The 27,295-nt window shown below is 37.2% G+C and overlaps 1 protein-coding gene across 2 annotated transcripts in view; it reads left to right on the forward strand.

Moving 5' to 3' along the window:
* Positions 1 to 27,295, forward strand: part of kif16ba (kinesin family member 16Ba) — a 171,928-nt gene that overhangs the window by 105,808 nt on the left and 38,825 nt on the right. Inside the window, exons 18-24 of one of the 2 annotated variants that reach the window (XM_059986193.1) lie at positions 4,972 to 5,025; positions 5,975 to 7,330; positions 9,488 to 9,640; positions 12,813 to 12,924; positions 15,963 to 16,010; positions 21,270 to 21,395; positions 23,956 to 24,045. In XM_059986193.1, the coding sequence (XP_059842176.1) occupies positions 4,972 to 5,025; positions 5,975 to 7,330; positions 9,488 to 9,640; positions 12,813 to 12,924; positions 15,963 to 16,010; positions 21,270 to 21,395; positions 23,956 to 24,045 (1,939 nt within the window). The remainder of the gene's footprint in view (positions 1 to 4,971; positions 5,026 to 5,974; positions 7,331 to 9,487; positions 9,641 to 12,812; positions 12,925 to 15,962; positions 16,011 to 21,269; positions 21,396 to 23,955; positions 24,046 to 27,295) is intronic. The other variant, XM_059986194.1, reaches the window with a different exon arrangement.

Raw genomic sequence — 27,295 nt, forward strand, 5'->3', positions numbered from 1 at the left:
AAAGGCAACAATTATACCAGTGCTTAAGAAGAGTAATGTGAGCTGGCTTAATGGCTATCGTCCTGTGGCCCTCGTATCAACAATGATGAAATGCTTTGAGAGGTTTGTCATGACTAGACTGAACTCTTGCCTCAGCAAGAATCTGACCTACTGCAGTTTATCTATCACCACAATAGGTGCAATCTCATTGGCTCTTCACACAGAATTGGATCACCTGGAAAACACAAACACCTTTGTCAGGATGCTGTTCGTTGACCGTAGCTCAGTGTTTAACACCAGCATTCCTGCAATCCTGATTGATAAGTTATAGAACCTGGGCCTCTGTACCTCCCTCTGCAATTGGATCCCCGACTTCCTAACCGGAAGACCACAATCTGTGGATTAGTGATTATATCTCCTCCTTGCTGATGATCAACACTGATGCACTGGTGCGTGCTTAGCCCATTGCTGTACTCTCTCTATATCCATGACTGTATGGCTAGTTGTAGTTCAAATACAATCTATAAATTTGCTGATTATACAACCATTGTTGGTAGAATATCCGATGGAGATGAGAGGGCGTACAGGAACGAGATACACCAGTTAGTTGAAAGGTGTCACAGCAACAACCTTGTGCTCAGCGTCAGTAAGACGAAAGAACTGATTGTGGAGTTCAGGACGGGTAAGCTGAGGAAACACGAACCAATCCCCATAGAGCGATCACAAGTGGAGAAAGAGATGGTGAGCTCAAGTTCCTGGGTGTCAAGGATCTAACCTGGTCCCCACATATTGATGCAGCTATAAAGAAGGCAAGACAGTGCTATATTTCATTAGGAGTCTGAGGAGATTTGGTTTGTTAACTAGAACACTCGCATGTACTGTGGAGGGCATTCCGATAAGCTGCATCACCATCTGGTACAGGGTGGGGGTTGGTGCAGGGGTGATATTGTACAGGTCTGAAAGAAGCTACAGAACGTCATGAAAGTAGTCAGTTCCATCTTGAGTACCAGCTTCCTTAATAACCAAGACATTTTTAAGGAGTGGTGTCTCAGAAAGGCGACATCTATTATTAAGGACCCCCATCACCCAGGACATGCCCTCTTCTCATTGTTACCATCAGGAAGTAGGTACAGAAACTTGAAGGCACATACTCTGCTTCTTTCCCTCTGCCATACAATTCCTAAATGGATATTGAACCTATGAACACTACTTCACTTTTTAAAAAAATATGTATTTCTGTTTTTGCACTATTTTCAATCTATTCAATATACAATATTTATTTTTTAATATGTAGTTGATTTACTTATTTCTTTATGTTTTTCTTTCTATATTATCATGTATTGCATTTAACTGCTGCTGCTAAGTTAACAAATTTCACGACACAGCTGGTGATAATAAACCTGGTTTTGATTATGAATTCATTGAATGCAGGTGATAATCCAATTACCTGCATCAACAAATTGGGTGAGTTGGTGAGATAATATTCAGTATTGCACTTAAGGAAATTAGTGTAGTATTTACAAAGGGGATGAATACTTTTTCAGCCTCACAATTTTGGTTTTTTAGTAAATTGTTGACCAGTTTTGGAATTTTTCTTTCGATTTCACGTGATGCACAGTGTTTGTAGATTAGCTCAAAAATCCTACTTAAATTATATTTTAAATTTAGACAATGAGACAGTAACATGTGAAATAGTTGTGGGGACTGAATACTTTTTCAAGGCACTGTATGTCTGTATTGCATAACAAAATGTGCACACGATTTGATATGTGTACGAGCCAAAAATTGGGAGAAAGTGACAGGTTAAAAAATGGAAATCTTAGTGCCTGCAGTTGGCACAATACAACAGTTTTGATTCTGCTTTTTCTAATATTTTTTTCAACAGTCAACCATCAATGTGCCATTGCTCAGAAATGTACTTGCAGTGTATTAGAAGTGTAATAGATTCAGGGTTTTGCTTTATTGTTTAAACTTGATAGAAATGGCATGTTAGTTTCAGTCACTTTCATATACTTTCTTTTTAATTAAAGGAATAGATAAATGTATCTTTTCTTAATTGATCTATTTTGCTTTCACTGCTCCTCCCATGGCAGTTTATTCACTATAAAGGGACCCATTTGTCTAAGGTAGTAAAACTCTGTTTTCTATTTATTCATTGTGATGTCTGCATGAAATTAATTCACTAAAATTTTGCAAATTCCTCTCTTCACACTGTCAAATGTAATGATTTGGATGTAAAATGTACTGAGTTTGATGTAAAATATATCTGCTTTTATGCAAACGGCACCAGAACATCAATTGGTGTGTATTGTCCATCATTATATACTATAGTTTTTCTTTGTCTTGAAAAGAAACTTTCCAGGATGTTTTACAAGAAAAGGGCAGATACTTAGGAGAAAATCAATGAATGAAGAAAATGAAATACAATATTTTATAACAACGTTTTTGAGGTATTTGAATGACTAGGGTGGAGCAGTCCTTGATTATGTTAGCTGCTTCCTTGAGGCCATGGGAATTATAGACAGAGCTAGTAGAGAGGAAATTGGTTTGCATGATGTATTAGGCTGCTTTCCTATATCTCTGCAATTTCTTGCTTTCTTGAGCAGAGCAGTTGCTGTCCCTGATGACTCTTAACAATTCCTAAAGATCCATTCAATTGTAGCTTTCAATGATGCATCTATAAGAATTGGCAAGTCTCATCAGGGACATGTCAAATCTCGTTTGCCTTTTCAGGAAGTAGAGGTGTTGATGTGCTTTTTCGGCCATAATATCCACCAGGACAAATTGTTGGTGATATTTACACCTTGGAGCTTGAAGCTCACAACAGTCTCCACTTCAGCACCATTGATACAGATGGTTGTGTACTCTACCCTACTTCCTGAAGTCAAAGACAGGCTGCTTCATTTTTTTGACATTGAAGGAAATGCTCTTGTCTTGACAATGTGCTATAGATTCTATATCATCTCCTGTACTGTGGTGTGCAGCTGTTAGAGAGATGCGGCCAACTGTAGTGACGTCTGAAAACATAAATGGGGAGAAAAGTGGAATTTGGCCACAGTGTATATAGTAGGGGCTGAGGACACAGCATTATGAAACACCTGTATTGAGGGTCATCATGGAGATGGCTTTTGCTGATTCTGTCCTGCCTTTCGGGAAGTCAAGGATGAGTACAAGAGGAGGTGCAGAGTCTTGGGTCTAGGAATTTGGAGCTGATGATGTTTTCTGGTAACCAAAACCTTTCAGAAGTGCTTAGCATTGTGAGCATAAAGTAGTCCAAGAACTATGGGCATCATAGCATGTGGGTTGTCAGGTTTTATGTAGGGCACAGCATTAAACTGAAGCAAATTAGACCATAATGCACATTGGACCATAATCAGTCCAGCAGTTATCAGTACCTGTAGTGGCACAGATGATGTAAACTTTGTTGTGGTCTCTCACTTGGACATTTATGTAATCTGACAGGTGCCAGAATCTGGACTGCAGGTATTGCCATCAAGTCTAGTGCTCATCTCCAATTGTGTCTGCACTGATCAGATGATGGTAAATGGAACCAAGTAGGCAGATTCTGGCTGCTCTTGTATCTAAGGTTGGAATGTGGATGTGTACAGTATTCATGTTATTTTAAGCTGAAACAAGGATAACCACAAGCAAGAGTACAAAAATAAAAGGAAGTGTTCAGGATATTGAGGTTATGAATTCTGAAGTTAAACTTAATGAGTTTGTGATTCAATTTCAGGCACATGCTAGGGATAAACTACAAAGTTCACTGTTAAGAATTAAAATTTTTGGCTAGGACTGAAGGCAATAGCTCTACTTTCCCAATATTTAGATCTCGGAAATTTCAGGTCATCCTGAACTGGATGTGAAAGAAACAGACAGTAAAAATTAATAGATAATAGGAAATCTCCAGAGAGGTGACGGTACAGGAGAGCTTCATGTGATGAAATTGTTGTTTTTGACTTAATGATAGAGGAAAAGAAATGCATTGACTCATGTGCACTGATGTGAAATGGATACCACAACTGAAAAGTTCAGTAGGTCGCACATTTTCTACTAAAAAAAGAAATGTGTTCAGATTTAACTTTATTTTAGTCAGCAGGAATTTAACAGGATGTAAAGAAAATGTTATACATCATTTAGATGTTGCATCATTTAAACATAATACAGTGGATTCTGGTTATTGGGACACATCAGGACCAGTACATTTTGCCAAAGTTTCATGGAAATAGTTAAAAAGGTGTAAAAAAAAAGGCAAATAACTGAGTAACAAGTTATGTATTAAAATGAAATACAGAACAAATTAGAACGCTCTATACTACTACAGTACTATAATTTAGTTCATGATAGCACAGAGGAATTCGTTCAGTGTACACTGACGTATTCTTTTGATTAACTATAAAGGAGCAAAATCAGTGCAGATAATGGACTGTCTTTATACAGTGCTTTGATGATTGTATCCTCCAAATCTTCATTTTCTTTGTTACACTCAAGATTCTCAATATCTTTAAATTCTTCATACTTGTTGAAGTAATGAAATAGTTTCATTTTCACTGCTAGCTATTTCTTGCATCTGCAAGTCTGAATGCTTGAAACTGTAGTGAGTAAAACAGTTTTGAATCATCTTACTGATTATTACTCACTAACTATTGTGACATATATAGATTTTTAAGTGATGCTATTCAAGTGATGCTATTTAAAAGCCATCTGCTTTAAGCACGCTGTACTGTCCAAAGGCCACACTATGTACACATACCTGACACTAGTTCAGCAACTGTCTGCTGCCCCAATTAAGTGGCATAGTGTCCCAATTAAATAAAGGGAATCCTGGCTATTTCCTCGATTCTTATTTCTTGTTCTTTAAGAGTTGTCCCAAATAAATGGTCCAATTAACCCGAATCTACTATATTTTGTTTTTGTTAATCCATTTTGTGGACATGTATGTATTTAAAAAGTTGGATAACTGCTTAACATTTATGATTGTTCTTTTACTAGACTTGAGTTTGAGAGACAACAGCGAGAAGAACTGGAAAAACTGGAAAGCAAGAGGTATGGATAGAGTAAAATAGAACTTTTATTATTTTTGAGGCTAGCACAGTTGTAGTTAAACTAAAATCAATCATATTTTAGTTTCTGTATCATCTGTTCTTTCAAATCCCTACAAATATTTTATAATTTGTTGCTTAGTTATCGTGGCTTTTGTAATTTTTGGATGTTACAGTATTACAATTGGAAACTTGGGGTTTTTTAAAAACGTGCTTGCGTGTTATTTTTAATTGCTAATCACTTCATTTGGCATAATTTTGTCTACTTCAAAGTAAATTTTAATTGAATATTTTTTTGTTTCAAAATCGATTTTTCTATTAATCTTCAATGTCTTTGTAAAGATATGTCAGAATATTGAACTATTTTGTTAGAAACTGAACTTCTAGTCGGGAGACCATTTTGGCTGATTTTGTTTGTTGTCATGGGTGATATTAGGATCACTGTAATGTCTGTCATCTTATGATTGTGGCTTGCTAAAGTGCTTTAAAGTCAATCATTGTGTTGTTCATGACTGGTATATATAGTATCAAATTTATATTTTATATTTGATAATATTACCCTCACTTGAATATTTTTGTAGGCTTGTTATATTCTTCAAAATTTACTAATTCAGAATCTCAGCAATCTTTTTTTTTCCTGATTTCTACCAAGATGCTTCATCAGCAAATGTGATGGAGCTTTTGATTTGATGATAGTACAAAAGAAAATATAATTAGATGAATTGCAATGAAGTTCCGTGAGAACCCATGTGCTATTTTGGATATTTATATAAAGGCCTAGATCATTGTTCAAGTATAAATCAAACAATAGATGTTTGAATTACTCAGCAGATCAATCTGAATTTTTGTCAGATTCTGAAATTAAAATACAAGGCTTACTGAAGCTTTAAATGTAAGATTCGGCAATTATTGTTTCATTGTTTTAAATAATTGTGCTTTATGTCTGTGCATAGGCGACTAATTGAAGAAATGGAAGAAAAACAGCAAACAGAAAAATCAGAACTAGAAAGGTTGCAGCAAGAGGTGGAGTCACAACGCAAAGAGACTGAAATTGTGAAGCTTCGCATCAGAAAACAGGAAGAAAGTCTGAAACGCAGAAATTTAGACATTGAAAGTAGACTTAAAGATTTGATTGCTGAAAAGGAAAAATTTGAAGAAGAACGGCAAAGAGAACAACTGGAAATTGAACTGCAAAAGCAAAAACAAGAAGAGGAAATTTATATACGGGTTCAAAAAGAATTACAGAAATTACAGGAACTCCATAAGCAAGAGAAAGCAGGTAAACTGGAAATTCTCCGAGAACTGGAGAAGCTTAAAAAAGAGAAGGATGAACATAACCTGAAACTGGAACTAGCAAAGAGAAGGCTTGAAGAAGAAGCAAAAGATCAACAGTCACTTGTTACACGACTGGGAGAACAGCTCAGAGAAAAACAGGAAACTATCCAACTGCTCAAACAAGATGATGTGCAAAGCATTGATGAAGAAAAAAACATCTTGGAAGAAATTAGAGAAGTTTTTCTTAAAGCTAAGGAAGCTAGGCCTACTGAAGGCGAAGAGCCTGAAGATGTTCAAAGAGCAAAGCAAAGATATTTGGATCTGAAGAAAATACAGCTGGAAAAATTCACAGCATTGGAAGAAGATGCCTTTTGTCAAAAAGAGTTTCTAGAAAAGGAAATTATGATGGAGCGTGAAGTTCTTGACCAGCTAAGGCATATGCAGCAAGACTCTGTAAAAGTTCTTCATAAAGCTGGTGCAAGTAATGCTTTAGATTCAGGCGAAATGATTGGAGCATTAGAAAAAGAAAAAGAGGTTGCGCAAAGGTTGCTGAACAAAGAACGACAACTTGATTATTTGTTGGAAAACCATTTGCCTTCACTGACGGAAGAAAAGCAGAGAGCTGCAGATATCCTTGACCAAGGTCTTCCTAGTTTGGATGTTGTACTTTACCAGACAGAGAAGGAAATCGAAGAAAAAAGGGAGCAATTAGCACAGTACAGAGCTAGCACAGATCAGCTGCAGCAACTCCAGCAAACTTACGAATTTACTGCTAATATAGCTCGACAAGAGGAAAAGGTTCGAATGAAAGAGAAAGAGATAATTGAATCACGAGAAAAACAACAGAGGGAGGCACTAGAGCAAGCTGTAGCCAAGTTAGAGAGGAGACATTCTGCTCTTCAACGTCATTCAGCCATTGAACTTGTGATTGAAGAACAGAAGCAAAAACTAGCAACATTAAATAGCTGTGAAGAAACAGATCTTCGCAATAGTCTGGAGGCAGAACAGAAAGCACTGGAACAAGACAGAGAAAGGTGAAATGCCTTTAAATAAATTCTGAAAATTCAGTTTTCAAATAATATGTAGTTAAAAAAATTGTGAGTTTACTACTTTCAAAATAGCAGGATCAAATGAACATTTTGTCACTCATCAGTTAATCAGCTCATGGATTACTAATTGCTCAGTGAGTCATATTAAAAGTTATCTGTTTATGAGCACAAGATGAAGAAATGAACTGTATTCCAATCTGGGTCCTGTGGGTAAATAAGCTGCTGACAAGTTTTGTCAAGGTCTGTAAGAGGAATTATTATATTGATATAAAGATGGATTTTGTCTTTGCTAAATCAATATAGGAAGATGTTGACAACTCTTAGATAAATACTGGTATCATGCATGCTCAAAATCTATCTCTCAGATGAAGAAAGAAATCAAAAATCTTAGCATGTGTTCTATGTAAATAGGTATTTAGTTCTAAAGTTTGAAAAGATTGGTCTCAATTTAGACAATAATTATTTTTTTCATGATAATATAATGCCAATTGTATCTTAGGAGACCACATAGAAAATGCTGCAACAAGCCTACTTTGACATAATAAAGAATATCCAACTGGAATGACTTTTTTGTTTTCAACATTCTGATAAAGCTGTTCTCAAGCTTGAGTGGATGTTGGGAATCAGTACATGGCTGATTTGTGCATTTGTATTGTTTTGTATAGATTATCCATTTTGAACACCATCTGCGGCATTAAATAATTCTTGGTTGCTTTTGGCATGGTCAACCACAGAATAAATATTACCAACCACTCTAAATAAAATATAATTGTGGGATTTTGATAAGGAGAATCCTTATTTCAAATACAAATGCTAAAATGTTCTCTTTTTAGATAAAGTGGACTGATGAACAGTTCCTCAGGATGCTGGGTAAAGAAAATAACTTCCATTTTTTTAATATATAAAACTATCCATCAACCCCACAGTATTAATTTAAAATTTATCTGTTTCAGGAACGCCTTATTACTTTTAATAAGCAGGTTCTTCCCACTCCTTGAACCTGATTGTTTGACTTGCCACTGTCTGGTTCCCAGGATTGTTTTCACAGTGTAGGTGTTGTCCTCGGAGCTGATCCAGCTCCTTTCAGTGCCAACACTTGACACAAAGGAAAGGGTTTATGTCAATACCTGTGGGGCACTTTTGGAAGTCACCCTTTTAGTCATGTAGACATGACAGGTTAAAGCTCCTTTTGGGCTTTCAATCTATATAGCAAGGGTTTTGTTTGGCCTAACAACAACAAATGCACTTCTTAAACTGACAAATATATAGCCATCATATCCTGGTCAAAATGAACAAGTTTTCTTACTCAGTAAAATATTATTTGTTCATCATCCATTTGTTAGTAATGTTCTTTATCAGCAATCCAAGTTTAATTTTTGATAGAGCTTCACTGGCCCTGCCCGCCCAACTTAAATGATTTACCATTGGTTATAATGGATATATAAATTTCAATTAGTAATACGTTGATCTAACTTGTGGTTTAAAATCCAAATAAACTTTTCGTCTCAATGTTGTGAGTCTACTACTAATGCCTTTTGACATGTGGCTGTTTGGCAATGAAAGAAACTATTTGATCAGGGTCATCTGAACTACTGCAGCTTATACAATTCCCTCTGTGCTTAATACTTGTATCCCAAACAGTCTGTGGTTTGGTTCTGATTTTTGATTTACCAGTATGATACAGTATTGAATTTAATATTGCAGAAGATATGAATAATAATACATAAAGCAAACAGTTCAGATAGAATCTGAATCTCACATACAAACTGTCCTTTAGGCTTTACCAATTAAACTGATAATCTTAAAAAGCACTAAGGATCTGAATTGAGATTGGACAAGCTATTTTCAACAAGAGGCTGGATACTTTACTTGATATTCATTCATTAGATCTGCAAGTTCTTTCCCGGGCAAGGTCAGTAGTGATGTGTCGTGTCCTCAATTCAGGCCTAATTGCTGTAATTGAGAGGCATTCTCATCATTCATTACCCCTCATCTATTCTTCATTTCCAAGTCAAATTCACTTCAGTGCTGATCATATTGTTGATATCATTCTGTCTCTATCTAGCTGTTTTTTTATTCTCTTAAACCATTTTAATGATTGTATCTTGAATGTACAGTTAATGAGATCTTCTTTTACTATAGGCTAGAACAAGAAATTCAGCAGCTGAAGCAGAAACTTTGTGAAAATGATATGGTTCTAAGGGTTTGTGGAACTCAGGAAGAGAAATCATCCCTTGCCAGTCCTGCAAGTCCTAAAAGATCTCCATTGGTTATGATGCCAATAGCTGATGATAGGTTTGTTTTCAAGTGCCTACTTTTGCCATCTCATTTTTAATGCTAAATATAAATGAAATATTGATCTAAAAATGGTTGATACTGTAATATTACCATAGATATTTTGTTAAATATAGACCAAAAGTTGCATAGAATCCAAGGAAACGTGAGCATGTGGAGGCCATTTGGTCCCTGAGCCTTCACTGCTGTTCACTAAGATTCAAACCAGTTTTGGTCTCTATTGCTCTCTCCTACCTCTTCTCCATCACCCCTTTAGAGACCACCTGCCTTGGTCATCAATGATTCAGCTATCATAGTTCTCTAGGATAGAGAACTCCAAAGATTTACAACTTTCAGATTTAATTTCTCATCAGTCATTAAGTTATATGGCCTTGAAACAGGCCCTTGGCCCTGTTGACCAAGTGCCTATATGAGATAGTCCCAATGCCTATTTTTGGCCATATCCCCTTAATTTTCATATATCTGCCTAAATATCTTTTCAACTTTGTAATTGGACCCATTGCATATACCCACCACCTTCTGTGTTAAAAGACTTGCCTTTCAAGTCTCCTTTAAGCCTTTTCCCTCTCATCTTAAACCGAAGCCCACTAGTTTGAGACTCACTCTGAGGTTTGAGAAGGGGAGTGGTTAAAGATTTGTGACTATTTATCTGTACCTGTCATGTTTTTGTAAAGCACTATGATCATCCTTCAACCTAGGTTTTAAGAGAAAAAAGCCTGTCTTAACTGGGTTGATCTATTATCTTGTAAATGTTCTCCTTATCTCCATGTGGCAAAACATCTTCTCAGCTTCTAACAGTTTGTTGGAAAAACTCTGTTGGTCAAGTAGCATCTCTGGAAGGAAAGCAATAGTTGACATTTTGGGTTGAAACCCTGCACCAGGACCCAAAACGATGAAAACTCTTTACTTCCCACAGATGTTGTTTGACCTACCAAGTTCCTTCAGCAGAATCTTTGTTGTTGCAGATTCCAGCATCTGCAGTCTCTTATTTTTCTCAGCATTTAAGGTGCTCAGCATCATGTCTCACTCCTCTAAACATTTTATGAATATAGGCCCGAGCTACTAAACCTTACTTGGAATATTGCCATAGGAAGGTGTGGAAGCTTTAGAGAGATTGTAGAGATTTATCAAAATGCTGCACAGACTTGAGCACATGTGTTATGAAGAAGGTTGAACGACCTAGGGCTTTTCTCTTTGGAGAGGAGGAGGATGAAAGGAGACTTCTTGGAGGTACACAAGATGATGAGAGGTATAGATAGACTGGATATCCAAAGATTTTTTCCCAAAGCAAAAATGGCTAATACAAGGGGGCATAATTTTAGGTAATTGGAGGAAGTCAGATTTAAGTTCTTTACACTGAAAGTGGTGGGTGTGTGAAACACCCTTCCAGGCACGATGATAGAGGTAGATACATTAGGTGCATTTAAGAAATTTGGATAGACAAATGGATATTAGTAAAGTGGAGGGTTATACTGTAAAGGAGTGAAGGATTAGATTGATCTTAGAGTAAAACAGAACATAGAAACACAGAAAACCTACGGCATAATGCAGGCCCTTTGGCCCACAAAACTGTGTCAAACATGTTCTTACCTTAGAAGTTACTTAGGATTACCCATAGCCCTCTATTTTTCTGAGCTCCGTGTACCTGTCCAGGAGTCTCTTAAAAGACTCTTATTATATCTGCAGTAAGTTAAAAGGTTGGCACAACATCATCAGCTGAAGGACTTGTATTGTACTTGTTCTATGTTCTTATAAGCTCAATATTACAAAAGTGCTTGCTGAATTGCCTCAGTACAAGTGTATACCTCAAAGTAGGGGATCAAACTGTACGCACTTCTTGAAATATTGGTCTCACCAAAGACCTACAAAAAGACTTTGCTATCTTTCTTAAAATATAATGCACTTTGCAATTCATTTGCCTTCCTAATTAACTGCTGCTCATGCTGTCAGAAGCCTTCTAAATTGTTTTGAAAGGTGTATGATAGCTGAAGAAATTTAAAGACAGTTTAAATAGATGAATCTGTTGTTAAAGTAAAACAAAGAAGCTCCATTTGTCATAAAAAAAAGATTACAGATTGAGAAATTAAAGCATGGAAATTTATTTATACTAGATTATATCTACCCCAGATAATGTTGTTTAGGGAGGGAAATCTACAATTCTTATCCCATATATCTGAGTATGACTTCAATCCCAAATCAATAGAATATCACTGTTGAATCTGGTGATATTGATCCCAAGGTTCTTCAGAAGTCAAGAATGAGGCATAAATCTTGGTGGTAGTGGCTGTTTTTATTTATTAAGTATTACAAGAACAAAGAATGAACAAAGGAAATAAAATGTGTTTGTCTCTTATTCAGACTGGAGATGACATTCCAGTAATAACATTAGCCTATAAAATAACCAAATTCAAGTGGCATGTCATCTACAGCAGAAAAACTGAGAAGCTTCTGGAAAAGACAGAATCAGCTATACTACAATTATTAGAAAATGTACTGAACATTTATATGTATATAGGTGATTATATTAAAATTATAAACAAACACAAGAAAGTTAAACTACAAGGAAAATGGGAAAAAAAACACAATTTTACACCCTCATCCAACGCCACTAAATTGTCTAAAATTAACATAGAAAAGAGATCAGATTGGATGCTTTTATAAATGGCCTGGACAAGTTCTTGTGCATTCATGAAACTGGCCTACTTCATAAGCAAATAAGCATAAACAACGGTGCACCAATTTTTTCATGTGCTTTTCTGTATGTATAAATAAATAAATAAATAAATAAATAGATACATACATACAAACATACATACATACATACATACATACACTGGCTCTTTAAATAAAGCATCCTCTCCAATCCACTTAATTGTACCGATCATTTGTTTATTGGTTTTAACTGCTTTAATGTACCACCTTCATAAGCTGGTATTATAACTTCTTTCTTTCACCCGGGAGTTTTGAAATTGCTGTTAATTCTGTTAATTTTTAAGAACAAAATAAATGTCATTTTCTGTTTTGCAAAATTTTATTTTGTACTTTGCAGTGGCGGACATTGATCTCTTAACAATTGTAATTATTGCTTTCAATTTCATCCCATTTTTTCATGCCACAATTATTCATAGCTTGAAACTTCAAACATATATGTCATTTCTTTTGTCTTTTTCAGACTAAATGCATATATTGAAGAAGAAGTTCAGCGGCGACTAGCAGAAAAAGCAAAATTACAAAACGGTCATGAAATAACTGATGCGACTGACCTCTCCCTTTCAATGGAGCAGGTCCGTATGTTGGTCTCAACTTAAAGCTAACTTTTGCTATTTTTAGCATATTCAGTATGGAGTTTTAAAATACTGCTTCCTTTAATGACAGTAGAAATAAGACTGGCAATTCCAAATAAGAATCTGGTTTATTATCACTGTCTTATATAATGTGAGATAGTGCAAGAAGAGGAATCATGAAGTTGTTTTCATAGACCAATCAAAAACCTGATGATGGATGGGAAGAAGCTGCTTCTGAATTATTGAGTGTGGGTCTTCCGGCTCCTCTACCTCCTTCCTGATGGTAGTAACGAGAAAAGGACACACCCAGATGATGAGGGTCCTTAGTGATGGATGACACTTTCTTGAGACATCGCCTCTTGAAGCTGTCCTCAGTGGTGGGGAGAGTTGTACCCATAATAGAGTTGACTGAGTCTACAACCCGCTGCAGCCTCCTGCGATCCTGTGCATCAGAGGTTCTTTTCCTGGGAGTAATGCAACCAGTCAGACTGCTCTCCACTGCAAATCTTTGGAATTTGTAGGTCTCTGGTGACATACCAAATCTCAAAATCCTAACAAAGTTGAACCGCTGAAGTGTAATCTTTGTAATTGCATCAATGTGTTGGACACCCAAGGTGCTAAACCTAGGAATTTAAAGCCCCTTGTCCTTACCACTGCTGATCTCGCAATTTGGACTGGTGCATGATCTCCTAAATCCTCCTCCTAAGTTTGAGGAGATTGGTGCTACCAAAGATTCTTACAAATTTCTGTGGATATATAGTGGAGAACATTTCATCACAACCTGGTATGGAGCCTCCACTGTACAGAATCATAAGAGCTACAGAGGGTTATAAACTCAGCCGGCTTCATCACAGTTTACAACTCTCCCCACCATCGAGGACATCTTCAAGAGGCAATACCTCAAGAAGGTGGTTTCTATCGTTAAGGACTCTTGACATGCTTTCTTTCTACCATCAAGAAGGTGGTATAGGAACCTCTTCCCTGAGGTACAGGACTCAGCGACTTAGGAACACCTTCTTCCCCTCTGCCCAGTGATTTCGGAAACATGCATGAACACCATCTCATTATTTCCTTTTTTTCTCCAGTATTTATTTATTTTTTAATTTATAAAAAAATGTCTTCGTACTGTTTCACAAAGCAACTAATTTCACACTATATGGCAATGATAATAAATCTGATTCTGAAGTCCATAATCAATTCCTTCGTCTTACTAAGATGTTAGGTACAAGGCTATTCATACAGTTAGATTTCAGCTTATGAAAAATAATGGCATCCCTGGTCGTGCATCCAAATGTATCTCTAATTTCACATAGAATTGCCTTTTCACTCTTGCAATGTATTTTTGTTTGTGGTACCTAGACTTGTAGGATTCTGCTTCAAAGGTTCAAACCATCTTTGCACTATTTTAAAACATTTCTATTACCTATGTGAGCCATTCTGGGATATCCCTCAACAAAAATCACTGCAGAATGAAAACCATGTCTAGCATTCATGCTACATAAATTTCAAATAGAAACTTAGATGTTCTAGTGGTGAGTTGCAATTAAAAGAAGATTTTGGATCTATTTCAATGTAAAAGGAAGATTTATACGTCGGCTTTAAAATTAAATTGGGGACTATATGTTACCCTGCGTAAGTATATTTGTACAAAATATCTTTTTAGTTAATTAATTGAAACAATAAACCAGAGTCAGTGTCCTTTCCAACAGCAACATATGCAGCCTTGATACCCTAGTTACACTTAATTGGCTTCATTGAACAGGTCACAGTTCACTTGCCTGACACCAGACGTCTGAAATCAGCACCATTCTGAGCTCTATCACTGAAAAAGATCAGCAGGCAGACGGGGAAAAAAAAACAATCAAAGTACACAAGGCATTCTTGTTACAAAAAAATGTAATATCCTAGTGATTCTTGTGAATCCCTGTATTGTGTCTTACCAAGTGCACCGATCCGCAGCTGGGTGGCCTCAAGACACCAGGCAGACTGTAAACACAGAATGCATTTTCTATTTCCAGGGCTCAGTCATTGAGCCTGTGTTCATGTTCTTTCTCCTCTCTCTCAGCCATTTCCCATTTTTAAGTTATAATTAGTCAAGGTATGAAGATGACTGCCTTTAAGGGAAGTATCCCTTTGATCATTGCGGTGTGACCAAGTGTCAGCTGCAACACTAGATTGCTATAAAGATCTTTTTAATAAAGCAAATGCTTTTTACATTTAAGCCAGGTTTTGGAGAAAAACATTCCTCCACTGTTGTATGAGGATCACAATCTGTTTTAAATTTTGAAATCAGTGCTTTTATAATATGCAAAGCTGTTTCAGCATTTTGACTTAAAGTAAATTAATTTTTGTACCAAAAGTGTATAATTTTCTTGCGTACAAACTTACAATGAATCCTCTTATTAGTTAATTGCTGTCAGTTGGTGGTTAAAAGTATTGTAAATATCCTAACAGTTCACGTATTAAGGCACTCAAAGTTCAAGTTCAAAGCAAATTTAAAATCAAAGTTCATGTGCATCACCATATACAACCCTGAGATTCATTTTCTTGTAGGCATACGCAATAAATCCATTAACCATAATAGGATCAATGGAAGACTGCACCCAACAGGGTAGACAGCCAGTGTGCAAAAGACAACAAGCTGTGCAAATACAAAAGGAGAAATAAAATTCCTTAATTGAAGATTGCATACAGTCAGTGATTTTGAACATTTGGTTGACTGCTCCATATGCTTCATTATTTCACTGTAAAATTATTTTGATTTGGACAAGTTGGAAGCTTAAAATTCATATATATATATTTGTTTATCATGAACTCTTTGTCCTTGTAACAAGCTTCATGAGCTGTGCCCCTAGGTTGGATTTTTAAATGAGACAGAAATCATTAGAAAGATAATGATATAGTTATTGAGCTGAGGCAATAATAGTGATCGAAGTTGTCAGTGGATGCAAGTCATACTTAGTAGTCTACAGATACTGTAAAATAAAATACAATGCAAGATAAAAATAAAACTAATGATAAATTTGACTTTTTTTCAGGAACATGGGAACCAGAATAATATAAACCAGCGCAAGCTGAAATATGAGGTATTATTCATTTTTTATTGCAAATTTCTTTTCTAGCAATGTAACAATTATATGCTACAATTTTAAGTGGAAAGTAGCTTTCAAGATGATATTAATTGAAATCCAGTAGTATAATTTACATTTTGATTTGCAGAAAATGGGGGTTAGGCAATTGACTGTGAAGAAGTCCGGAATAAATGGCAAATTCACTTCCTTAGATCATTTATCAATGTTATCATCTGCTGTAAATTTGGAAAATACAAAAAGAAAGTAATTTGAAGGACAGCTAAAAGATTTGAAGGCTGGCTTTAAAAAAATAGGTGTCTTGGACAATACCAAAGTAATACTTTTTTACACAAGTCCGCTATTGGGATTGAATTGAATATTTAAAACTTACTTTATTGTATCAACATAGACTCTCATCTTCAATGCTTGCTTTGACGCTACTGGTTTGAGTCTAGGTTGGTCTATAGATTTAATAATATTTTTTTTATCATTATAAGCCAGGCAGCAGAATCTTTTCAGGTGCTGTCATTGTTGAATTCAAATTATGTGACTTGTTACACCACTAATAATGGTAAGATTTTCACTGGACATTTAGACAGCCCTTAAGGGTATTATTGTACTGAAATCAAACATAAAAGTTAAATGTCTCAAATTGTATCAGGTATGTAAGCACTTGTATATAAATCCAATCATAATCTTCTACATTATCCTTCATTCCTCAACTCTTACTTCTATAATCAATAGTATGCAATAATGCATAGTTCATTTCAAATGGAAATTTATTCATATTGTGTATTACAATGTTAAGCTTTGTTAATCAGTCAAATGGCTCAATGATTTTTGGAAAACAAAAATCCATGAGTCATCATTGTCAACTTAATTAAAACTTCATTTAAAATTTTCATCTTTGGTATTGGTATTGGTTTATTATTGTCACATGTATCAAAGTACAGTGATTGGCTTGTCTGGCATAGTGTTCATACAGATCAACTTCTTATACAGTGCATTGAGGTAGTACAAGTAATGCAGAAGAAATTGTAATAGCTACTGAGAAAGTGCATAGCCATAGACAATAGGGTTCAAAGTCATAATGAGGTAGATTATGAGAGCAAAAGTCCATCTTATTGCACTAGGGAACCATTCAATAAGTCATATGACAGGAATGTAGAAGCTGTCCTTGAGCCCGGTGGTATGTACTTTCAGGTTTTCTGCCTGACGAGAGAGGAGAATAGAGAATGTCCAAGGTGGGTGGCATTTTCAATTATGCTGACTTGCTTTACTGAGTGTGGACAAAGTCTATGGAGGGGAGACTGGTTTCAGTGATGTCTACAAACCTCTGCACTTTCTCTGCACTTTCACAGTGAAGCTATTGCACGATGATATAATTGTACAAATATTGTTTTGCATTTTTTACACTAATGAGTGTTTCATTTATCTTAGACTATCCCACAAACCTAGTCTTGGATTCAATTTTTCTGTTACTCAGTTAATATTTTAGCCTGAATAGAAGCAGAATAAATTATTTTCTTTAGTGCAGTCTCATCATTAATTTAGCTGAATGATGCTAATCTTTTCTTCAAATGCCAAAAAATATTTTCCCCATTATTTGAAAATGTAGTGGTACTGGTGGTGGCATCTGTCGGTCTCGAGAGACCATGGATCTGCGCCTGGTTTCCAGGGCGCAGACCTGGGCAGGTTTGTATGGGAGACCGGCAGTTGCCCAAGCTGCAGGCCTTCCCCTCTCCACGCCACCGATGTTGTCCAAGGGAAGGGCACTAGGACCCACGCAGCTTGGCACCAGGGACGTCGCAGGGCAATGTGTTGTTAAGTGCCTTGCTCAAGGGAACAAACATGCTGCCTCAGCTGAGGCTCAAACCAGTGACCTTCAAGTTCTGATGATGAAAAGTGGTACTAATTCAGAAGATTTAAATAGATAGTTATTTAATTTGACTGTTAATTTTCTTTTAAGAAATGTCGACCATATGTGTGAAAGAAAAACAAAAAACACTGATGTGCATCATTACAGTGTTAGTTACATTAGGCTGGACCAAGATACGGATAATAGAACATAGAAGAGTATGGCACCAAGACAAGTCCTTTGGCTAATGATGTTGTGCCAAATTAAGTAAACTATTGAGATCCAATTAAGCTAATCCCTTTTGCCTGCATGTAGTCCATTATCCCTCCATTCTCTGTATTTTCATGTGCCCATTTAGGGGACTTTTAAGCACCTCTATTGTATCTGTCTCCACTCCCATCCCTGGGAGTTCAATCCAGTCACCCACCACACTCTGGGTGTAAAAATTAAAAAAAAAACAAAACCTTCCTCACACATCTCCTTGTTTTCTCTCCCCTCTTCCCCTCCCCTCTTCCCCCCCCTTCCCCCCTCTTCTCCCCCCTTCTCCCCCTTCTCCCCCTTCTCCCTCTTCCCCCCCTCTTCCCCCCCTCTTCCCCCCCTCTTCCCCCCCTCTTCCCCCCCTCTTCCCCCCCTCTTCCCCCCTCTTCCCCCCTCTTCCCCCCTCTTCCCCCCCCTCTTCCCCCCCCTCTTCCCCCCCGTCTTCCCCCCCTCTTCCCCCCCTCTCCCCCCCCTCTCCCCCCCCTCTCCCCCCCCTCTTCCCCCCCCTCTTCCCCCCCCTCTTCCCCCCCCTCCCCCCCCTCTTCCCCCCCTCTTCCCCCCCCTCTTCCCCCCCTCTTCCTCCCCTCTTCCCCCTCTCTTCCCCCCCCCCTCTTCTCCCCCCCCCCCCAATAACTTCATGTCCTCTAGTATTAGACATTTCAACCCTGGGAAAAAGATGCCAGCTATTTACTTATGCCTCTCATCGAAGAGGTATCCTCTTAGATTTTTCTGCTCAAGAGAAAATAACCCTGCTTTGTCCACTCTCTTCTTACAGCACAATCTAGGCAGCATCCTGATAAAACACTTCTGGTCACTCTTCAAAGCCTCCGCATCATTTCCTATAACGGGGCAACTAGAAATTAAACCAATATGGCAGATATATACGAAACAAAGTTTTATCATCTGCATCTTAACTTCCTTACTCTTACACTCAGTGCCTCAGCTAATAAAGGCATGCATACCATACACCATCTTTAACACGCTATCTTTTTCCCAATTCTAATATAACTTACTAGAAAAAGTACTGTACATTGAATTTCAAAAGCAAATAATTTCCCTCAGCTAGGCTTTGCTGAAAACATAAAATTGAAAATCTGTCTGTACCTTCAAGAAATAATAGTCTGAAAACATGTGAGAGAAATGAGAGCACATCTTGCATTGTCAGTCCAGGATAGAGCTAACAAGGGTTTTACTTTAATATAGTCAACTGCAGAGCTCACAGAAGTTCATCATACAGGTTAGTAAATGAAAGTATCTACTCATAATTGCTAATATGCACATATCTAATCATTAATAAAAGAACTACGTTTCTTGAAGAATATTTAACTCGAGTAATCTTAAAATTAAAATTTTCCATTTAGAAAACATAGAAACCCTACAGCACAAAACAGGCCCTTCAGCCCACAAAGTTGTGCTGAAGGTGTCCCTGCCTTAGAAATTACTAGGCTTACCTATAGCCCTCTATTTTACTAAGCTCCATGTACCTATCCAAAGGTCTTTTAAAAGACCCTGTAGTTCCGCCTCCACCACCATTGCCGGCAGCCCATTCCACTTACTCACCACTCTCTGAGTAAAAAAACTTACCCCTGACATCTACTCCCCAGCACCTTAAACCTGTGTCCTCTTGTGGCAACCATTTAAACCCTGGGAAAAAGCCAGGGCTGAAATGGCTGTCATCATTTATCATTTATAATTTCAGTTGACTCCATAGTTCTAATGGCAATAATATAATTGTACATTATACATACATTATGTACATATAATGTACATTATTCAAATATACATTTGAAGTTCTGATGATGAGCAAATGAAGACTTAGATTTTGTGAAATCAAGTGAAGATATGACAAAGAGTTACCCAAAGACTTTTGCCAGATTCAAACTTGGGCTACACAAACATTTCTAAAGAAACTCAACAGAATTAGCCACAAATGCTTTTACTGTGAGCATGTCAAAGCGTAGTTACCCTGTAATAGATAATTCAACTCCTGATGCTGCAAAGTTCTCCCATCATCTGCAGGGTGCAAAATTGGGAGTGTCAGGGAATACTGTCTATTTGTCTGGAATAAACGTAGTTTCCAGTTATGCATGCTAAACTGGACACTATTAGGACAAAGCAGCTCTCTTGATTGGGACTCCATTTATCATCCTGACATTCATCCTGTCTATCATGGTGCACAGTGGCTGCATGTGTACCAACTACAAAATGTATTGTAGTATCCCTGTTGGCTGCTCCAAAAGTTCTCAAGCACACAACTTTGACCACCAAAGAGAGCAAATTAATTGAAGTACCATCACTTGCATGTTCAACTCCTAATTTCCTAGCCTGGAAATATATCACCAGTCCTTCATTATTAATGGGTCTAAAGCCTGAGACTCCTTCAAAAGGAGTGTGATGAGCATGGTGGCAGCTCATCTGCATTTTTTTCAGGTACCCAAGATGGGCAATAAATCCTGGCTTTATCAGTGACACTTTGATCCTGAAGAATGAATAAAAACACTTTTATTCCCCCCATCCTGTGTCCACCTTGCTTGATACAAAGGGTAGAACTCATGAGGATCTTGATGTTTGTTGAATTATTGGAATCACCAGATGTTTGCTAATGTTTTTCAGCTTGTTGTGCCATGTTCAAATGCAATTAGGCTGCCAAGAGCCATTGGCATTTGTGGAAAAATAACAGCAAGTGATAACCTAGCAGTGAAGCTCTGCTCATGCTCTTAAATGAAAAGGAACTTGAAATAAATTACATACGCCTTGTATCAGCTGTGCGCGTGTAGTTGTCTGTCATTTTGTTCTGATTGGCAGGCATTTTGAAAAAATGCTACTATTTTCAAGCCTCTTGACATTTTTGTTTTTTGAAGTTTATAAGATTTGAGAGGTACACACAAGGAATGTTCTTCACCCAGACTTCCTTTATCTTTCAGACACTTTTCCTTTTATTTCCTACAGTTGAATCTTAATGACTTTAATAAGCTGTGATAAGGTTTTGTAAAGCACTGAGAAGCATTTCTTTAATAAATCAGTTATACGTTTTGTATATTTAACAGTATTTCCTCTCCCTTCATATGCATGCTTTCAGTCTGCTTTGTACTTCAATATTTTGCACAATCATACTTCCTCATTGATAATTCAAGATTTCTTGCAATCTTTTGCTTTAGCAGCTCCTCCTTGCTCGATCACTGGATATTAGTCCAAACAACCTAAAGGATCCTATTAAAATTAGTATACCCCGGTATGTCTTGCGTGGACAAGGGAAAGATGAGCACTATGAGTTTGAGGTGAAGGTGAGTGTTTGACTTTGTTTCTTTTCCAATATAGATACGGAAATTATGGATCATTCATTTCTGAATTAGAAAATCTCTGAGAAGAGTTTTTTCCCCCACACAGGAATTATAATTTCATCAGCCCAGGCTTAGGTATTCATTATTGCAATAATTTTATGCAGATCCTTTGGGACTGGGCTATCCATTCATATAAGTAGATTTTTAATTGAACTGCAAATTTTATTAATGCAACCAACATTCAAAAAATCTAAAAGTGATTTTAAATTGATAGATAGCCTTGGCTGACAGATAAGCAATACCACTATAATTTTAATATAAATGACCTGATCTCTAAGGACTGAAATTTAATGTAAATCCAGTGAAATCAGAAATATGGAATCATATTTCTTTTTTTTAAAGAGAGGTTCGAGATTCTAACCTGATTAGAACTAATGGCAGGAAGAAAACAGAACGGCTCACAGGAATCAGGGGATTCGTGTAATACCATTTTTATAATGAAGTACCACTATGACACAAGTCAATCCTGATGAATCTGTAGCATGTCATAAGAGACATCAAGAGAAGTTATCTGTAGTGTATCAGGAGAAATGCTGCACAAAAAAAAAAATGCAAAGGCATTTTTATAGTTATCTGTGGCACAATGTGTTGCTGGCAATTTATCAAATGCATTGCAGTTTTCAACTCCCTGATGCATTTTTTTCCTTTTGTATCTTACTTTCATTTCCACGCTTCACAAAATATCACTGGCCTGGATCATCTGATTAAAATCTCCAGTTGTCCTGGCTGGAACTTGCCTATGTAGTGAACAGATGTTTAAGACTCAGTTACGTTGGTGGAAGTTCATCGCTTCTCTTCAGTTTGGATCAGTGCTCTGCCATTGGTCACTACTGATAGATGCCCAACCTCTACAGATTTCAGAGTGCTTAAGATGGAGAATCTGACCTGTAATTGCAGTTCAGGCATACATTGATTTCATTTGGTGGGGGGGATGTCTTCAATCAGAAGCTTAAACACAAAGTAATTTCCCTTCTTAAAATATAATTAAGTTGATTTAAATATCTAAAAAAGTAACAGGAAGAAGAGTAGTAATATTTAATTCTCTTCTGTAATTTTTGTACATTTTTGAAAAAAAAAACACATTCACAGACATTCAATTCCTGTGATAGATTTAATGGTCAGTAGGGTTTAACTAGGAGAATCACTTTGGGAGAGGAGTGATAGTGCCAGTATAGATTGTAAAGGCAAAGTACTAGTTCTCTCTGAACAGCTGGGGACTGGCTTCTCAAATGGTAGACTGCATCCACGGTACAGCTAATGCGGGTATGGATTTGAATGCAGGATACCAGCAAGCATCAGCAGCTTATTAATCCATGCAAAACAATTGGAATTTATATTAATTGATGGGAGGTGGCTATTGTTGGTAATTGCCCATCTCTGATTTCCCCTGGATTGCAGAGGGTGTTCACTACCTTACTGGGTTTGAAAATGTAAATGGACCAAATCAGATAAGACCATAAGATATAACGGTAGAATTAGGCCATTTGGCCCATCAAGTCTTCCCTGTTATTTCATCTAGGCTGAGCCAATTTTCCTCTCAGTCCCAATCTCCTGCCTTCTCTCCACATCCCTTCATGCCTGACCAATCGTGTATCTACCAACCTCTGCCGATGATGGCCTCCACAGCTGCCTTCGGCAAAGAATTCCACAGATTCACCACTCTCTGGCTAAAGAAGTTCCTCCTGATCTCCGTTCTAAATATTCCTCTATCCTCTATTCTCTATTCTGAGGATGTGTCCTCTGGTCTTAGTTTCTCCCACCACAGGAAACATCCTCTCCAAATCCACTCTGTCAAGATCTTTCACCATTTGATAGGTTTCAATGAGGTCAGCCCTCATTCTTCTGAATTCTGGTGAATACAGGCCCAGGACCATCAAACGCTCTTCATATGACAAGCCATTCAATCCTGGAATAATTTTCGTGAACCTCCTTTGAACTGTCTCTAGTTTCAGCATATCCTTTCCAAGGGGCTCAAACCTGCTCACAATACTTCAGTGAGGCCTCAACAATGCTTTATAAAGTTTCAACATTACGTCCTTGTTTTCATATTCTAGTCCTCTTGATATGAATAAAAACGGCCAAGCTAGTTCCTTCCCTGATGAGCATAATGAGCCAGCCCATTAGGGTTTCTTATTTTTTAAGTCCATATTTACTTGGAGCTTGTTAATTTCTTAGTTGCCATGATACAATTCAAGATAACGTCTATGGTTTTCTCTACAGTTCACTAGCTTCTGATTCAGTAACGTAACCACTATGCCACCATAACAGTCTATTGTGTTATCTTGTTTTACCCATTCTTCAGTAGCTCCCACACAATTATTCAGGCAATGCATTTCACATTAGAACATAATTAAAATAGGCAAGACCAAATAAATGTTTAGACATTAAGGAACTTTATTCTATTATTTAATAGATTTTTTTGAGTGTAATTGAAAATAATTTTTACGTGTACTTGGGCTGTGCAGTCAAATTCTGAAGGAATAAAAAAATTGTGATCTGTTAGATAACTATTTTGGATGAAACCTGGACAGTGTTTCGACGTTACAGCCGCTTCAGGGAACTGCACAGAACAATGAAGATGAAATATCCAGAGGTAAGTTAAAGTTTTAAAATTTGAGAATATCTAATTATTTAAATAGTGATGTACAAATTTCACGTCTAACAGAGTTAAATAATAGAGAATGCAATGAATGATGCAAGACAATGCCATGCTTGGTGCAGCTTGGGATAGGGTGGGGGTACAGGGGAAGAAGGAGGACATTGGACAGTCAGGGTCAATGTAGATTTTTGCCAAATGAGTTCCCTCGAGTTCCAAAACTGTCTTCTGAGACAATGTTTGGAAATCCTAGTCTTTCCACAATGATTTGACTTTCTTTTTGGTTTGGTACATTGCATTTGAAGGCATTAGTTCTTTTTAAGCATTTTTCTGATATTTTACAGTTAACTTGCATGTATTTACAGAAGAACTAACTAATTTATTCTGTTTTTGAAGTGTGATGCTGCCATTGTTGTAAAAGCTTTTCTTAAATGCACAATTTATGACACGAACTGAGTTGTAGCAAACATAACAGTCTGCCAATTAAGTATTTATTTCTGTTTCTGAAGAAGCCTTTAGAGTGCCTTAGGATCCTTTACTGTGGTTGTGTACTAATGCTTTCATTATATGGCACGCTTGCATTCCACAATTACCATCAAACCTAAGGATATTTCCTTTATATGACAATGAAAATGCATTTATATTAGCCTTGTGGAAATTCCCTTTAATTTATTGTTATAGATTTTTAATATGGCTGGTTATGAAATGTATGCCCAGATATTTCCTCTGACCTGTTCACATTGTGTTGTTGTAATGCAATACTTGTATCTGCCTTAGCAGGCATGGCACCAAGAAAAGCGCAGGTGCTTATCCGAAAATGACTATAAGCTGCCAGAATTCAGTCATTCTCATGTTTATCTGTTTGAAAGTTTGTTTTTGGTATAAAGAATATAAATGAATGGAAAAGAAGAAGTGAGAAACAGAAATATGTAAGCAGGAAGATTTGGTAAGGGAAGAACATGAATATGAATAGCAAGAGACACTGAATGTTTGAGTAGCCATTAAATTCAACTCCAGATTTAATTCCAGGAAGTTTATTGGCACTGTTGATTCACAACAAACAAACTTTAATCTCCATAGCTCAAAAAGTTGACTTAAAAATCCTTTAAACCAACCAAGGGTTCCCAAACTTTTTAATGCTATGGTCCAATACCATTAAGCATGGGGTCCATGGACCCCAGGTTGGGAACCCTTACTTTAAGCTATAATAACAATTCTTGCTAGTTTTTTTTTATATTGCATGTAGTGGAATGAATTGCAAATGTCACTCCACACTTTAAGATGGAAAGGGATGCAGAAGAAGGAAATTATTGTCCAATTAGCCTGACTTCAGTGATTAGAGAACATTATTAAGATGAGGTTGGAGGTGAAAGAGAGCATGGTTTCCTTAGAAGAAATCTTGCCTCTCACATCTTTTGGAATTCTTAGAGGAAATAACAGTCAAGATAGACAAAGAAGGATCACAAACAAGAGAAAATCTGCAGATGCTGGAAATCCAAGTAACACAAAATGCTGGAGGAAAAGAGTAAACAGTCAATGTTTCAGGTCGAGACCCTTCATCAGGATGGATAATGACTGTAATCAGTGGATGTTGTTCACTTGGATTTTCAGAAGGCCTTTGATGAGGTGTTACACATGAGGCTGCTTAATAAGACAAGAAGCTGTGGTATTACAGGAAAAATACTATTATGGATAGAAGATTGGTTGACTGGCAGGAAGCAAAGAGTGAGAATAAAGGGGGGCCTATTCTGGTTGGCTGCGAGTGACTAGTGGTGTTCTGCAGGGATCAGTATTGGGGTCACTTCTTTTCACTTTATAGAAACATAGAAAACCTACCGCACAATACAGGTCCTTCAGCCCACATACGTGAATGATTTGGATGACAGAATTGGTGGCTTTGTGGCCAGGTTTGCAGATGATATGAAGATAGGTGTAGGGGCAAGTAGTGTTGAGGAAGCAGGGAGTTTTTAGAAGGACTTGGACAGATTGTGAGAATAGTCAAAGAAATGGCAGGTGGAATAAAGTAGCGAAGTACATGATCATGCACTTTGGTAGAAGGAATAAACATAAGAACATAAGAAATAGGAGCAGGTGTAGGCCATCCGGCCCATCGAGCCTGTCCCGCCATTCAATAAGATCGTGACTGATCTGTCCGTAAACTCATGTCCATCTACCTGCCTTTTCCCCATAACCCTTAAATCCCTTACTATCTAACGGTTTCTTAAATATTTTTAAGTAGTAAATACTTAATATATTTAATATATATATTTATAATTAAGGAGTAAAGTAGGCTATTTTCTAAATGGGGAGAAAATTCAAAATTCAGAGGTGCAAAGGGACTTGGAAGTCATCGTGGAAGATTCCCTGAAGGCTAACTTGCAGGTTGAGTCAGTGGTAAGGAAAGCAAACACTTCGTCAACATTCATTTTAAGAGGATGTAAGAGCAAGGATGTAATACTGAGGCTTTATAAGGCATTGGTCAGACTACACTTGGAGTATTATGGGCAGTTTAGGACCCCTTATCTAAGTAGTGCTGGTATTGGAGAGAGTTCACAAGAATGTTTCCAGGGATGAAAGGGGTTAACATTTTAGGAGAATTTGACAGCTCTGTAGTTGCTGGAATTTACAAGAATGAGGGGAGATCTCATTGAAACCTATCAAATATTGAATGATCTGGATAGAGTGGATGTAGGGAGATGTATCCAATGGTGAGTCTAGGACCAGAGGGCATAGCCATTTAGAACAGAGATGATGTGGAATTTCTTTAGCCAGAGGGTTGTGAATTTATAACAAAGATCAATACAGCACAGTACAGGCCATTCAGCCCACAATGTTGTGCCAACCCTTAAACCCTGCCCCCCCCCCCATATAACCCTCCACCTTAAATTCCTCCATATACCTGTCTAGTAGTTTCTTAAATTTCACTAGTGTATCTGCCTCCACCACTGACTCAAGGCAGTGCATTCCATGCACTAACCACTCTCTGAGTAAAAAAAAACCTTCCTCTAATATCCCCCTTGAACTTTCCTCCCGTATTGAGCAGTGGTGCCCTGGGGAAGAGGCACTGGCTGTCCACTCTATCTATTCCTTTTAATGGAATTCATTGCCACAGACTGCTGTGGAGGCCAAGTCGTTGAGTATATTTAAAGCCATAGTTGATAGATTCTTGATTAGTCAAAGGTTACAGGGAGAAGGTGGAAGAATGGGGTTGAAAGGGATAATAAATCAGCCATGATAGAATGGCAGA

Source organism: Hypanus sabinus, chromosome 12 (genome assembly GCF_030144855.1).
Source record: "Hypanus sabinus isolate sHypSab1 chromosome 12, sHypSab1.hap1, whole genome shotgun sequence".
NCBI classification, from domain to species: Eukaryota; Metazoa; Chordata; class Chondrichthyes; order Myliobatiformes; family Dasyatidae; genus Hypanus; species Hypanus sabinus.